This window comes from Triticum urartu, chromosome 3 (assembly GCF_003073215.2).
Source record: "Triticum urartu cultivar G1812 chromosome 3, Tu2.1, whole genome shotgun sequence".
NCBI lineage: Eukaryota > Viridiplantae > Streptophyta > Magnoliopsida > Poales > Poaceae > Triticum > Triticum urartu.
Window position 1 is genome coordinate 80,624,452 of NC_053024.1, and position 17,095 is coordinate 80,641,546.

A 17,095-nucleotide genomic window follows, 5' to 3' on the forward strand; every position below is an offset into this window, starting at 1 on the left:
AATAAAGGTTGCTATCACAAGGGGAAATATAAAGTGGCATTCCTTTGCATTAGGAGCTTGCACATCCAAATGAAAAGGCACGTGAAAACCTTTGCTTCCCTCCGTGAAGGCCCTATCTTTTTACTTTTTCAGTTTTTATTATGCAAGAGTCAATAATGTTCATCCTTATTCCATCCTTAATTGTTCTCCACTTGGCAAGCATCATGTGGTGGCGAAAGATCGAGGCACATATATCCAGTTGGATGTAGGTAATCATGAATTATTGTTGTTGACATTATCCTCGAGGGAAATAAGTTGGGAGGTGAAAACAATAAACCCCCATCTTCCTATGTGTCTGACTGAAACATTTGTTCCAAAAATATGCCTTGAGTGTTAGCAATCATAGAAGACTATATGATAGTTGAGTATGTGAAGCTTTTTAAATAAAAGCTCTTACATAGGCTCTTCCTGGAAATATGATGAACTGCAATTTCTTCAATGACTGGGAACATAGTTAGTTCTCAAGAAAGTTTATGGTTTATACTTTAGCATTGTGGATGAATTGTTACTTGACCATGAGAAGTTTTATGATGATATATTGTTGTTATAATAATGATCATGATGCTACCATGTCGATATTTTGTTTTATCGGCACCTCTCTCTCTCTCTAAATATTTGGTCATGATTATCGAGTTCGGCATTCTCTTGAGGGCAAGCGAGGTCTAAGCTTGGGGGAGTTGATACATCCATTTTGGATCATGTTTTCCTGTTGTTATTTATAATGTTTTGGGTTAATATTCCACTTCATGAGGCAATTCTAATGATGTTTCTCTCTAGTGTTGCATGTTTCACATGAAGAGCGAAATTGCCAGCAGCTGGAATTCTGAACCTGAAAAACGTACAGCGGAGATAGATATCCTCCAGATCTCCAAATGACCTGAAAATTTATGAAGAATTATTTTTGAATTAATAAAAATACTAGAAGAAGGATCACCAGGAGGGGGCCACCAGTGAGGCACAAGCTCAGGTGGCGCCCCCTGGGCTCGCCATGTGAGCTTGTGGGCCCATTAGCTGGCTTCTGTGGCCCTCCTTCTCCTATATGATGCCATTTGCCCTAGAAAAAATCAAGAGAAGAATTTCAGCATGAAGCGCCTACTTCTCAAGGCGGAATCTGGGCAGGAGCATTTTTGCTCCCCGGCGGAGCAATTCCACCGGGGATACTTCCCTCTAGGAGATGGAAATCGAAGCCATCGACATCACCAATGATCCTCTCATTGTGGGAGGGCCAATCTTCATCAACATCTTCACCGGCACCATCTCCTCTCAAACCCTAGTTCATCTCTTGTATTCAATTTCTGTCTCAAAATCTCATATTGGTACCCGTGGGTTGCTAGTAGTGTTGATTACATCTTGTAGTTGATGATAGTTGGCTTATTTGGTGGAAGATATGTTCAGATCCTTAAGCATATTCAATACCCCTCTAATCTTTAACATGAATATGATTTGTGAGTAGTTACATTTGTTCTTGAGGGCATGGGAGAAGTCTTGTTATAGGTAATTATGTGGACTTGGTATTTTTTTCAATATTTTGATGATATGTATGTTGTTCTTCCTCTAGTGGTGTCATGTGAACGTCAACTACATGACACTTCACCATGTTTGGGCATCTAGGGGAAGGCATTGGGGAGTAGTTGCAAGAGTGACAGAAGTTTAAATCCTAGTTCATGAGTTATTCCGTAAGGGGCTGATTTGGATCATATGTTTCATGCTATGGTTAGGTTTATCTTAATTCTTCTTTTTGTAGTTGTGGATGCTTGAGAGAGGGTATATCCCCGACAGAGGGGGTAATCATAAGAGGGTTGCTTGTTCAAGTAAGAACAACACCCTAGCACCGGTCCACCCACATATCAAATTATCAAAGTACTGAAGGCGAATCAACTAAACATAATGAACGTGACTAGACGAGAATTCCCATGTGTCCTCGAGAATGATTTTCTTAATATAAGAGAGACTTCTGGTTTCTACTTCGCTACGAAAAGGATTGGGCTGCTTGCTACACTTTGTTACAATTGTCACTTGTTACTTGTTATGAATTATCTTGCTACCAAACTACTTGTTACCGCTACTTTCAGTACTTGTAGAGAATACCTTGTTGAAAACCACTTATCATTTCCTTCTGCTCCTCGTTGGGTTTGACGCTCTTACTTATCGTAAGGACTACGATTGATACACTATACTTGTGGGTCATCACCAACATGTTTCATAACACCATAATAATCTTGCTCTTATTGAACTTCCACTTCTCAATAGATGGTTTAAATCGTCGAATAAAAATGAAACACTTGATAGAAATGATTGCACATTCCTAAACCTAGAATGTGGTTGAGTTTTTCCAAAACCATGGTCTCCCAGACCACGTACCACTTCTAATATCGGTCGACACGACTTTCCCCATCCCACATAGTTTAAATTTAAAAAAGGTTGGGCTCTCGCTCATCCTATGTGTCGGCTATACTTTAAACCTAGGTCTCTGCCTAGGTAAGTTTGAACATAGCCCTCTCACTTGTTGTCACTTTTTAACGAACTTGATGAATTACAAGAATTTTTGTTTGTGCGGTTTCAAAATGAAAGAATTGGTGGTTACAAATAGTTGAATTTGGGTTTTATATCAAAATATGAATATCCCCAAGTACGTCGGTGGTACCAGAAGAAAATGTTCGAAAGTACCGAGCTGAGTGAAACTCATACAAATGTGGCTAGATAGTGGATTTTGAGATGGCTTCGGCTTAGGACCAGTTCTTGTAATTCATATTGAAGACTTTTCTTGTGAGCCTCTTCATAGCACAGGTGTCCTATACTCAATGTGAATCTTGGATTCACCAAAATGCCTATAAAGTACGAACTAGGATCCTGAGGAGTGCAATAACTAGAAAAGTTTTTTGTAGGGGACACCATTCATCATATGCTTCTAGCCAAATCTGATACATAAATAAGGTCAAATACTATGCCTGAAATAAGCTTAGTAAAAACATTAGTCCTCTCAATGACTTTTCCATAGAGCATAAAAACCAACTAGGGTAGTGTCGAGATGCACTTTCAGTATCACATCCTCACCCTTGTCATAAACATACTTAGGTCTACCCCTATCCTCATTCAAACTCCCCCCTTCGGCCTTCCACCCCATACTTGACAAATGTGATATGTAGCATTTGGAATTGTGCATATCACCCAAGCACAACTTCTTTGCCTAATGATGAAAGTCACTTTAAAATTCTTACATAGTCCCAATTTTCCCTAGAAGGAACGGTTGCTATCACATTCTCCCCTACACAATGGCCACAACCAAAACAACTCCTTAGAAAAAAATATTATTCACAGACACTTACATAACTGAGAGCCATCTCATAGTCCACTATTGGTGATGGTTCCTCTACCTTCTTCTAGCTAAATCAATGAGCTTTGCTAGACCTCTATCGTTGGCATTCCATACCCTTTACTGCCCAACTCCACATATCTTGTGGTATATGTTGTCAAAGACCAACAACAACTTTTCTTCACCTGCCAATAGCTTGACATATCTCATGTGCCATCTCCATTCGGTCAAAGTTCATGTGCATTGGAAACATCTAGCCTTCAACAGCGCTGGTGGGGGTGCCATCCTCCATCAACCCCGTCATTATGTGGATAGTACTATGGAAGATCTCGGATGTGCGAAACGTATAGTGCTTCAATCAACAGACCTTGACACTGCTACTACTATCAACTATACTATTATTGATGATTTAACCATGTGGTCGCATTATCTCAAATCAAGTGAGCTAAAGGAACATGCCATGGCATGACTTCCTCCCTTCACTTGGTAATAATGAGCAAAATTTTAAATATATTCACGTCAGGATCTCCCCCTCCCCCTCTTGAAAACTTTAGAAAAAATGTGTTGTACACACATGCCTATCCGTGCAGGCGCATGTTCTCACTAAATGTGCATTTTTTGTGTCACATAACTTGTGCGGCACTAGTTAAAGGCCAAGGCTTCTTCTGTGCTAGTACATGAAATCCACTGGTCGGTTACCTAATTCCCCATCTACACATGTTGGGTTAGAAAATCTATTCCAAGCGGTGGCCAAGCGGTCACCATTCATCATCCACTTGTATGTCACATGACAACCACTAAAATAACCAGAAAAGTTGTTTGCTAAGATGCGTGTTAACCGTGTTAGGAAAATAATGAAGGAGATCACCGCGGCTAACCAGTCTGCATTCTTCTAGAGGAGAATTTTTTGTGACAATTTAATTCCCATGTGCCAAGTCACCAAGAAAATTCATGCTAGGAAAGAGCCAACTATGTTCCTGAAGCTTGACATATCCAGAGCCTTCGACTCACTAGCATGGCCCTTCATGTTTGAAGTTTTACGCGCCAAAGTATTCAACCCTAAATGGCTTGATTGGGTGTCGATTCTCGTCACCAGTGAGCGCTAAGGTAGTGGTAAATGTAATACCTGGGAGGATTTATGTGCATGCTTGTGGACTACACCAAGGAGACACTATGTCCCCTCTGTTATTCATGATTCTGATGGATGCTCTAACTTTGATGGTCACCAAGGCGGTGGAGGAAGAAGTGATTAGCTTGTTCATGGGGATCTCGCCGATGCAACGCTTGTCCATATATACTGATGATGTTGCTCTGTTTTTTAGGCCCTCGCTGAAGGACCTAAACTTCTCAGGCATGTGCTACAAGCTTTCGATGAAGCGTCGGGGCTATGTGTTCACTATAGAAAACCCTCTGTGATTCTCATCAGAGGGGATGCAGAGGATCAGCAGCGGGTATTGACACCAGATTTCGGCATGGTCAAGAACTTAACTAAGATGGCCTCAAATGAAGAAGTGATCTACATGAAAAAGTTTCGTATAGTCGGCATGAACATCTTTGAAATTTGGGCCATCGCCATCCAATTTCATCTTGAAGGCCAAAACTATGCTCAAAGTACTAAGATCTTATATTCAGAGTATAGTTTGGCCGATTAAGCCCTCAAGACGACCTTATATGACAAAATGTTCTGCATGGATTGTCTTTGTCTTGTTGAAACAATCGATTTTGATATGTAAATCATCTCAATTAGAGATCGTATGCAAAAGTTAGAGCTATTCGAGTGCAGTCCTACCACCAGGCAAAAAGTGGCGCGCCTAATCAGACATGTGTCTGATAGGTAGCGCCACCAATAGTTTATATTGGGTGAGCGTTTCAGCCCACAAGACGGCCTCGAATCAAAAAACATTCAACATGAAAGTTGTTCGCCTAGTCGAAACAGTCAAATTTTCTTTTGGGCACGTCTTCATCCGAGATCGTTTGTGGCATGTGAGAGTCAAAAACCGAACTGATGTCTTAAACTTGCCTAAATCCGAATTTGGTTAATTTTGAAAAGATATAGACGGGATTTGGAGTCCTTTTCTTATACGGGAAGTCCAGCCGTCTCATAAACAGTTGAGAGGTGATGGTCGATTGAACAACACACAATCGATCAATTCATCTACCACATTTACCTTTACTTTTATCTCTCTCCCTTGTTCTTCTTTTTCTTGTTCTTCGTTCATTCTTCGTTTGCAGGCGGCGAACCTCGAGGCCCTATGGGCGATCAGGTCGACCTAGGGCATCCCATAGCCGCCACGCGCCCTGACGGGGTCCCTCCTGGGCGTGTGGGGTTTCGGGTCTACAAAAGCGTCTGCCGGATTGCCTGCGTACCGCGCTTCCGGTTGGGTCTCCTTCGACGTGAGCTGTGGTGCATCACCCCCGACGTCGAGGGTACACTGCGGCGTGTTCATGTGCGAACACAATTTTTGGCGACTCCGCTGGGGACGAAGCTTTGAACGGTCTTCAACTTGTTCTTGCTACGAAGAGATCATCATTTAGGGTTTGCAATCTACAAAGGTAACATGAATACCCAATTCCCTACTGTAGATGCAAATAATTCATATGGTGTTACTAGATTGTTCAATGAGTATATTCTATTGGCCCACCCTAGTTTTTCAATCATGCATCTAATTACGTGCAAAGGTCGATTCAAAGTAATTTACATGCTTCAACTTCTTATGATACTAGTAACATGCAACGTATGTATTCCAACTCATATGCATCAGCAACCCAGCAAATCCATATGCCGATGAACAACATGATGGATTCAGGTAATCAATTTTAAATACCTCATGTTAAAATTTCCAATAACATACAAGAAAGTGTTTCACCCTTTTATTCATCGGCAACTAATTTGCAATATGTGAATCCAACCTTGCCGATGGATGGGAGAATTGGCCATGCTACTACTAGCTATTCGTCTAGTTACTCTCAACCATCATATGCTACACCTCTTGTTAGTAATTTTTCAGCACCGTATGCAACTGTAGATGTTCATAATTCGGCCCCACACCTTCATGGTCATAGCCAAATAAGTGAAAAAATTGCATGAACACACGTGCCATCATCTAATACTGTAGCATATAATGCATGCTCTTCGCAATTCAAGAATTTCGGCAACACTCATGAATCGTTGCCAAAATAATCTGAAAGTATTATGGAGCAATCCCTTCCAGAAGCGGTTGTGGCTGCGTTAAAAAAGATCTTGGCACAAAACAAGAGAATTAGTGCTCTTTGCCTTAAACAATATGAAAATGGGTTGTTTCCTGATTATGATGCAATAAAGGCTAGAGTTTTGTAAGAAGATGAAACTTCATCAATTGATAGAATTGGCGAAAGAACATATGGTTATACAGCAGTGCATACACATCCACCTTGTATCGCAACATATCATACACCCCCTCCATAATTGCAAACTTTCGGCAACACTAACAAGTCATTGCCGAAGATCCTAAAAGCATTGGGGGGCAAACTGATCTAGAGTGGGCTGAAATTGAGAGGGAGTTAAAGCTTTGCGCGATAGGGTGCAAGTACTTCTCTAGGAGAGAATTAATAGGGAATTTTCTCAAAGAAAACAAGCCTTGCCAATTTGTAGGATCAATAAAAAGAAGGATGATTCGGAACATGAAAGTGCTTAGGTTGAAAAAGCTGAATCAAGTAGTATATATTCCGAGTCCATCAAATCTAGAGAGGCAAGGATTATTGAGAAAGGGCACCGCAAGCATAGCAAAATGATCGTGCTTGATTTTTCTGAAGTTAATGGACCTACTTCCTGCCCTATGAGTTCCGTGCCATAAAAATTGACAAGCCTCAAGGACAAGAGCAAGTAGCCGAACAAAGTTCGGCTGACAAGGATCTTCAAAGTAATGATGCATGGAATAAAGAAAAACATGATGACAAGGTGCTGGGGAGCCATCCAAAGACGGAGCAAGATATTGTTCAAGTCACACCACCATCATGCTCTCCCAACATATTTGAAGAGGTATGCCTAGCAAGTAATTTACCTATTTTCAGATCAGGTCAAAACTTTATTGTTGATGTCTATTAGAAAAAAGGGATTTTTGTATTCGTGCCCCTAGTTGGGTCATGCTCGACTGATTTGCCCCTATTTTTTCAACAATTACGGTTTTGCCCAGCTCACTTCACTCGCCTTGTGTTTTTGCCCTTCTGGGGCGGTTCCGACCAGTGAGCAGTCGCCACGTGGCGAATCGTGATTGGTCGGAACCGCCCCGGAAGGGCAAAAACACAAGGCGAGTGAAGTGAGCTGGGCAAAACCGCAATTGTTGAAAAAATAGGGGCAAATCAGTCGAGCGTGACCCAACTAGGGGCACGAATACAATTGTTCCTAGAAAAAACTCTCATAAGTAATGTTGAAAGACCAATGAAGAAGGTTAATTTACTTGTTAGAAATAAAATTGGTATAAAACATATCTACCAACTGTTGGAAATAAGCCCTAGAGGCAATAATAAAAGCATTATTATTATATTTCCTTGTTCATGATAATTGTCTTTATTCATGCTATAATTGTGTTATCTGGAAATCGTAATACATGTGTGAATAATAGACACCAACATGTCCCTAGTAAGCCTCTAGTTGACTAGCTCGTTGATCAACAGATAGTCATGGTTTCCTGACTATGGACATTGGATGTCATTGATAACGAGATCACATCATTAGGAGAATGATGTGATGGACAAGACCCAATCCTAAACATAGCACAAGATCGTATAGTTCATTTGCTAGAGTTTTCCAATGTCAAGTATCTTTTCCTTAGACCATGAGATCGTGTAACTCCCGGATACCGTAGGAGTGCTTTGGGTGTACCAAATGTCACAACGTAACTGGGTGACTATAAAGGTATACTACGGGTATCTCCGAAAGTGTCTGTTGGGTTGACACGGATCAAGACTGGGATTTGTCACTCCGTATGACGGAGAGGTATCACTGGGCCCACTCGGTAATGCATCATCATTATGAGCTCAAAGTGACCAAGTGTCTGGTCACGGGATCATGCATTACGGTACGAGTAAAGTGACTTGCCGGTAACGAGATTGAACGAGGTATTGGGATACCGACGATCGAATCTCGGGCAAGTAACATACCGATTGACGAAGGGAATTGTATACGGGGTTGCTTGAATCCTCGACATCGTGGTTCATCCGATGAGATCATCGAGGAGCATGTGGGAGCCAACATGGGTATCCAGATCCCGCTGTTGGTTATTGACCGGAGAGCGATCTCGGTCATGTCTACATGTCTCCCGAACCCGTAGGGTCTACACACTTAAGGTTCGGTGACGCTAGGGTTGTAGGTATATGTATATGCAGTAACCCGAATGTTGTTCGGAGTCCCGGATGAGATCCCGGACGTCACGAGGAGTTCCGGAATGGTCCGGAGGTAAAGAATTATATATAGGAAGTGCTATTTCGGCCGTCGGGACAAGTTTCGGGGTCACCGGTATTGTACCGGGACCACCGGAAGGGTCCCGGGGGTCCACCGGGTGGGGCCACCTATCCCGGAGGGCCCCATGGGCTGAAGTGGGAAGGGATCCAGCCCAAAGTGGGCTGGGGCGCCACTTCCCCTAGGGCCCATGCGCCTAGGGTGGGGGAAACCCTAATGGGGGGGCGCCCCCTTGCTTGGGGGGCAAGCCCCCCACCCCTTGGCCGCCGCCCCCCTAGGAGATTGCATCTCCTAGGGCCGGCGCCCCCCCTAGGCCCCCCTATATATAGTGGGGGGATGGAGGACCTCTTACCTTTGCCTTTGGTGCCTCCCTCTCCCTCTCCAACACATCCTCCTCCTCCATAGAGCTTGGCGAAGCCCTGCCGGGGTACTGCAGCTCCATCACCACCACGCCGTCGTGCTGCTGCTGGAGCCATCTTCCTCAACCTCTCCTTCCCCCTTGCTGGATCAAGAAGGAGGAGACGTTACGCTGGCCGTACGTGTGTTGAACGCGGAGGTGCCGCCCGTTCGGCGCTAGGATCTCCGGTGATTTGGATCACGTCGAGTACGACTTCTTCATCCCCGTTCTTTGAACGCTTCCGCACGTGATCTACAAAGGTATGTAGATGCAATCCGATCACTCGTTGCTAGATGAACTCATAGATGGATCTTGGTGAAACCGTAGGAAAATTTTTGTTTTCTGCAACGTTCCCCAACACCAACCCATTGTGCCATTTATAAAGACATATACTGACTTATTGTTGCAACCAAGGCTTTCCTCATTGCTTTATCTAAAGTTCATATCTAATTGGGTAGCTCTTATTTCTTATATGGCTTACACTTGGTCTCAATTTATACATGTATGTTCTAACTATTTTCGTTTCAGAAATTTAAAGCAAGAGTAAATTTTGTTGATAAAACCGATGCTAATATAATATCTTATCCAAATACATCGAAAATAGGGTGCAAAACACAATGCATAGCCAAATGAGGTGATGTAAAATCCGAACCATTCCTTTGCTTAACTCCAAAGCTGTTTGCACAACAAGATCGGCTAGAAAATAAGAAGTATACCTTCAATTCAAGCATGTGTGATCAATTATTTGATTTGTTGGTGAAAAATAATTACATTAGAATACATGATCACCATGCTAAGCCATCAATCCAAGGATGAATGTATTGTAAGTTGCATGATTCGCCCAAGCATAATTTTGAGGATTGCAACATGTTTCGTAAAATAGTTAAATCGGTCATTGATAAAGGACGATTGAAATTTGTTGAGATAGCAAGAGATGACCAGTCTATTTCGATTGGCCCTGATGGCAAACGGTTTATGCATCGGCTGCTTCAATCTTATCCATTTAAATATGAGAAGGTAATAACTACGGCTATTGGGATCAAGCTTTCAAGTAAGGAAGTTGTTCAAGAGCACAATGATAATATTCTTGAGGGCGAAAACTTCATCGAAGTTGCAATGAAGAGACCAAGTACTGGGGGCAACAAGAAAATCCAAAGATTGATGCAAGCAAAGGTCGAGGTAAGCACAAAGGTAAAAGGCCGAAAGTCACTTTCGCGCAACTATTGGAAAAATATCAGAAGATAAGTGAGGATAAAATTGCTTATCGGCCAAGTAATTCAAAAGCATCAAGATCACCCTCCATGGGCTTATTTAGATCCATGGATGCAATATAATTTCTTATATCATGAAAGGGCATTACCAAATCACTATATACTTGATTAGCTACAAGTTTATTGCTAATCCAAAGGGCCAAAATATTTGATTTGTCATTTTATTTGTTTATTTCAGCTATACTTGCTTTGGTGGATGAAGTTTACATGGACCTTATGTTAATGGCCGATATTTATCTGTCGTCCTAAGAATATGTCAAAGCATGCCCGGTGTAGTATCCGAACATCGTCCTTAGTTCGATTGAAAAGCGAGACAAGCCTTTGGTTGCCATAGGTGCTACACATATTGAGGCGTTTGGTGATTCGTTATAATTTATTTTGAGGTATGTCTATATGTAAAATTTACCTTGGGTTGCTTTAATACTGCTCATATATCTGGACATGACAATTGAAATTTATTTTGAGGTATGTCTAGATGTAAAATTTACCTTGGGTTGCTTTAACACTGCTCATATATCTGGACATGACAATTGAAGAGCAAATGAGTTGGTACAGCAAGCATCTGGCTACTATGTTGATCATGGTGTATTGCATATATCTATCAATAGCCGATGCTTATTCTCGCCGACGTAGGTAAGGCTGAATTGGAGCTCATCGCTTCGGCCACTAATAAAAGTTTTATTTAGGAGAAGCAAGGATTGAAAGAAGTTCATTCGTGATTATCTGCAAAATCCTAGCAAAACGGTGAACAATATGGTTCGGAGGATGGTTTTGAACTTTATCAACTGATTGTTATAGAAGTTGAGAAGTTTTTACCCAAGTTTGCATCAAGAGGTTCAAACAAGCAATAACCGATATATACTTATCATATTAAGAACATGCAAATGGCCTATGGAGTGTTGACATCGTCCTTAGAACAAACTCCGTGCAAGTTATTTTTCGGCACACAAGTTTTGCCAAAAAACAGGGGGCATGTGTTGACATCAGATTTTGGCACGGTCAAGAACTTAACTAAGATGACCTCAAATGGAGAAGTGGTCTACATAAAAAAAAGTTACGTATAGTCGGCATGAACATCTTTGAAGTTCAGGCCATCGCCATCCGATTTCATCTCAAAGGCCGAAACTATGCTCAAAGTACTAAGATCTTATATTCAGAGTACAGTTTGGCTGATTAAGCCACCAAGACGGCCTTATATAAGAAAATGTTCTACAAGTATTGTCTTTGCCTCGTTGAAACGATCAATTTTAATATATAAAACATCTCAATCCGAGATCTTATGCAAAATTTAGAGGCCCTGCCACCAGGCAAAAAATGGCACGCCCAATCAGACATGTGTCTGATAGGTAGCGCCACCAATTGTTTATATTGCACGAGCGTTTCGACCCACAAGACTGCCTCGAATCAAAAAAACGTTCAGCATTAAAGTTGTTCGTCTCGTCGAAACAGTCAAATTCACTTTTGGGCGCATCTTCGTCCGAGGTCGTTTGTGGCCTGTGAGAGTCAAAAACTAAACTGATGTCTTAGACTTGCCTAAATCCGAGTTCAGTTAATTTTGAAAAGATTTGGACGGGATTTGGAGTCCCTTTCTTGTACAAGAAATCCAGCCACCTCATAAATAGATGAGAGATGATGGCCGATTGAACAACACACAATCGATCAATCCACCTACCACTTTTACCCTTACTCTCTCTCCCTTGTTCTTCTTCTTCTCGTTATTCGTTCATTCTTCGTTTGCAAGGCGGCGAACCTCGAGGCCCTAGGGGCGATCAGGTCGACCTAGGGCAGCCCATAGCCGCCACGCGCCCTGACGGGTCCCTTCCGGGTATGTGGGGTTTCAGGTCTACAAAAACGCCCCCGGATTGCCTGCATACCGCACTTTCGATCGGATCTCCTTCGACGTGAGCTACGGTGCATCACCCCCGGCATCGAGGGTACACGGTGACGTGTTCGTGTGTGAACAGCGGATAGCCACCGTGCTGCATTACAGGATTGGGAAATTCCCTTGCAAATATCTGGAATTGCAGCTAGCAATCAAACAACTCACGAAAGCGGGATGGCAACTGATGATAGACCAAGCAAAGCAATTTGTCTCTCCATGGCAGCAAGGTCTGATCCAATGTCCGGGGCGACTTGTGTTGGTCAAATTTGTCATCGCTGCTACATCAATACACCACCTGATGGTTTCGGATGCTCATGTCTGGTTTTTGAGGAGTTAGACAAGTGGATGCGCTCGTTCCTCTGGGCGGCGAAGAGTCACTTATTCTGGGACAGAGGAAGTATTTGGTGGCCTGGAATACCATATGCAGGTCGACTTGCACCGGAGAGCTAGGCGTTAAGAATCTACAATTACAAGCTCTGATGCTTCAAGTTTGACGGGAAAGTTGACAACGTTGTCAAGATCACGGTTGGAGATGGCCACCAAATTTTGTTCTGGAGGGACCGCTGGATACATGGACACGGTGCCAATGATCTACAACTGTGTGGAGGTTCATACCCATAACATAAGGACGGTGAACCACACGTCCGACATCCAATATATTCATCTTTGTCAGGCCATTGCCTCTGTTCAGTGGGATCCGCAGACAACTGCCACTTTTGCGTGGCCCTGTGTGACCTCCGGCGTGTATATGACGCGCTCGGTGTATCAATGGCTATGTCAAAGACTGGAAAGATCTCCTTTCGCTGCATCTATCTGGAGAAATTGGGCACCTTTGAAGTGTAAATCTTTGCGTGGCTTGCGGCACAACATAGTCTCTGTAACTCATATCGCCGTGCCAACCATGGCTCGCAAGACCAGACTTCGCCTTGTTATACTTGCCTGCAGAAAGAGGACAGCATCGAACATATGTGCAATGCTCGACGATGCAAGATACGTCCCTCTCCTGGTGGCTTCGCTCTAGAACTAATTTCAGCAAGGAGGAAAAACGCGGCTTTGCCCCCTTTGTCATTGCTACAGCATGGTTCCTCTGGAAGCAATGAAATCCGCGCGTCTTCGACAGAGTACACCAAGTTAGAACTCCTGTTCAGCTTGAGAACCAGACCCTCAGAGTCGGAGAGATTGCTGATTGGAAAGATGCAGGTGTTAAAGTAGGAGGTCTCCACCGGTTTGTGAGAAAGTAGGGTAGGACTTGGGTGGAGTGGTGCGGATTCTTTGCTCAGATGTTCACAACCATTGCAAGCCTCTTGTAAATATCTTTGCTTTCTTCTATAAAGATATGGTACGCCATTGGTGTACTCTCAGGAAAAAACTTGACAACCATCGTCAACTGTATATTATTTTATATTATTTCGGTGCTTATTCAGGGTACACACACAGGCTTTCTGTGTAACATCTACAAGGTAAAGACACTCAACCAACAAAAACGAACGGGGTGAAACAAGGTTCTATCTCTTTCTGCATCGCTGCATCTTTTACAGGTGCATATAGAACATACATAGCAGCGATATCAGTAACACAAATATGCAACAACACCACAATGATCCTTGTTGATCAGAGCATGGACTCTCGTCTGGTAATAATCACCAGAAAAGAACTGGTAATGCAGGCACGATTATGCCGAGACAGCCTGCAGGTTCACATCTTCCATTCAGCAACCGAGAAAGCAGGTGATCGCAATCCGCAATCAACAGCAGAGACCAGAAGGATAGTTTCAGGCTGTTATGTACAAGGTGCCAGAAGAGTGAGCAGTATGGTCACAAGGCAGGAGCTTTGTGCCAAGAGACGCAGACAAAGGCAAGAGAGTTCTGGAGGGGAATCACATGTACCTCTAGTTCATGGGACTTCTCCAGCAAATAAGGATCAGATATTGGAGGTTCCAATAAACTGACTGATGCTGTTGTCACCTTTCATATGGTGGTTCACAACTTCAAGGAGCATCATGGTTCATATCCATGGAGGGCTCGTACGAATTGGGATGCACGGAGTCCTGGTTCTGTGGAGAATGGTCGTTCCGAGCTCTGCTTCCACTTGGCGGGGAGTTTACAGGGCCATGTCCTGAGCACTGAACCAGATGGTTTGAATGGGAATTTTGCTGTGAAGGACTGCTGAAAACGTTTGAGATGCCTGCAGTTCTTGTTTGGTCGGTTTGGTACAGCTGAGAGTCAAGTGCAGCCGCCACATTTCCAAATGAGAAGGAGTTGATTTGGACATTTGCAGAAGGAAGACCATATGCTGGCTGTGGAGTTGGATGTTGGGAAGACCCTGCCATGCCTCCTCTGCTCTCAATCTCATTCTGTATAAAGAAGAGAAGCATCAAGGACTTGGGCCAGATACTAACATAACAATAGCAAGGGCTAAAGAAAACAAACAGGGAAATATCATCTTTTGAGCGAGGGCACAAGTTAATTCATGTATTGCTACCAGCAGCTTTAGCATTTCAATGGGCAAATGAATGATTTTGTGATGTTTGTATATCTTACTCTGAACCAAAAAGAGATGCCAATTCTCTTAGTTAACGAACACATGCTACATTTTGCATCCGAGACAAGGCATTGGCATAATATGTAACCTAGGGTTTAAACAGATTTAGAGAATTGGTTGAGACAAGTTAATATTCAGTAAAAAAGAACAAGTTATTCATATGACCTGCAAGTAAGCAAGTACATCAGCAACAGACACTCCCGATGCTTCTTCATGCTGACTGGATATCCACCGATGGGTACGCTCCTGCCAAAAATCCAAGGGTCAATTGAAGCAAATTATTAGCTGACAGTATGTGGTACTACATTGAAGAACACGAAGTGGTGCTCTGAACAGATTCCGCATACAACTTACATGCCGCTCAGACAAAGACCTAACTTACCACTGAACACTAAGTCGATTCCTATCATCAAAAGGTTTGTGAAATCCGAGTTGCATACATGATTATATATGCAGCACATTGCAAACCCTTTACTCTTTAGAACTGATTGTGTGCACCGTGTTGAGCTTTGGGCTCTGCACTAGTCTCTTAACCCACTTGAAAAAACAACATTACCACCACAGTTCCCCGAAACGTGCCGCGACATCGAAAGAATCGTAGCGCCATTAGCAGCGCCATCCGAAGCACCTCTTAGTCTCATAGAGATCACCGGATGGCACGCCCAACTGACGCTGTTGATACACTGTGTAATATGATGTAGCTGTTAATTCTCCAATTCTCTTCAGCTCCAATGGTGTCGCACAACAGTACACCACCATCTTGGCAAAGTACCAAGCCGTGCATTTTTCTTTTTGAATATATCTGGTTTTGTCGCCGCACACCGAATTTCTACGAACAGGTGACATGCTCCACCCAAGAAGCCCCCAATCCCAGCACCACACCAAGAATTCTCGGCCAAATTCAGCAAAAGGAGCCAAATTCTCAATCCCAGACGGCCAGGAATCACAAAGAACTCGAGGCGGAGCCCTATCACCCTCTAATCCCTGCATAATTCGCCATTGACCGGACCCAAGAACTGCCAAGGCAGGATCAGACGACGCGCCAACCGATCAATCGGGCAACCGGCGGAAAACGGAGAGGCGGGGGAGGGGGTTGAGTTTACGGACCATGGCGTGGCGCTCGCCGGCGATGAAGGAGGCCTTCTGGTTGGCGACGGCCTGCGCGTAGAGCTGCGAGAGCGCGTTGGCGGCGCCCCGGAACGTGTGGTGCACCTCCGCCTCCGCGTCGTCCTCCGGACCCCGCTTCTTCCCCGCGTGACGCGCCGCCTCCATCCGGAAGATAGCCGGGGTACGGGCCGGAGAACCTTATGGAAGCTCTCCCCGGAGCAGAGGCGAAGGTGAAGGCGACGGTGGAGATGGAGGACGAGAGGAAGCGTCTGATGGCAGTGCGATGGTGTCACGTATGGTGGTGGTCCACGCCTTCGCGGGCTCCCTGGACCGGGTGCCCCTATGTCTCGCCTATAGCGAGCGACACGAAGGGAACCCTCGCGTCAAGGGCAGCGCGAGATAGGTCAGCCCAGGTGCTCTGGAGGCCACAGGATCGTTTTTTTCTTTACTTTTTCTGTTTTTCCACGTTTTTTTATTTTCGTTCTCTGATTTCTTTTTTTACATTTTTTTACACTTCCAAAAATTATTTAAAAAAAGTACGCCCTCGGTTCCGAAATAAGATGTTTTAGAATTTTTTAAATTGAATGTATCTAGACATATTTCCGTGTCTAGGTTCACTCATTTTAGTCTGTATCTAGTCCATATTGAAATATCAAAACATGTTATAATCCGGAAAGCATTGGAGTATATTACAAAACTATACTTTACATAATGTTTTGAAAAATGTTAATCATGCAGTCAAAAAATGTTAACTTTCTACCTGAATTATTTTTAATCAAAAAAAGTTAAATGCGTAGAAAAAAATGCACCATGTATTAACAAAAATAATCTCGTATTCAAAAAAATTAATCATGCATTTTAAATATATAAACAATGTGTATATAAAAAAATTGTTGACCATGTATTAAAAAATGTTAATAATGTATTTGTAAAATGTTAAATATGTATTAGAAGTAGTAATAGATATATACCAAAAGTGTACAATCTGTACAAAAAAAGGTAGACATAAAAAAATATAAGATTTCAAAAAATGTTAATCGTGTACTTAAAAATGGTAAAAATGTATACAAAAAATTTCCTTATTTATATGCAAAAAAATGTGGAATGT

The 17,095-nt window shown here is 43.0% G+C and overlaps 1 protein-coding gene across 2 annotated transcripts; it reads right to left on the reverse strand.

Moving 5' to 3' along the window:
* Positions 1–13,705: 13,705 nt before the first annotated feature.
* Positions 13,706–16,299, reverse strand: LOC125542992. 2 transcript variants are annotated; one of them, XR_007298215.1, is made up of 4 exons: positions 15,988–16,299; positions 15,046–15,126; positions 14,226–14,692; positions 13,706–14,026 (listed from the first exon to the last, which is right to left on the reverse strand). XR_007298215.1 is itself a non-coding variant. In XM_048706237.1 (3 exons), the coding sequence occupies exons 1-3, from the start codon at positions 16,150–16,152 to the stop codon at positions 14,327–14,329; spliced, it is 612 nt and encodes a 203-aa protein (XP_048562194.1). In that variant the 5' UTR covers positions 16,153–16,299; the 3' UTR covers positions 13,706–14,326. The 2 variants fall into 2 exon arrangements, 1 of the variants encoding a protein (XP_048562194.1); XM_048706237.1 differs by having other exon boundaries at positions 13,706–14,692.
* Between the last annotated feature and the right edge of the window lie 796 nt (positions 16,300–17,095).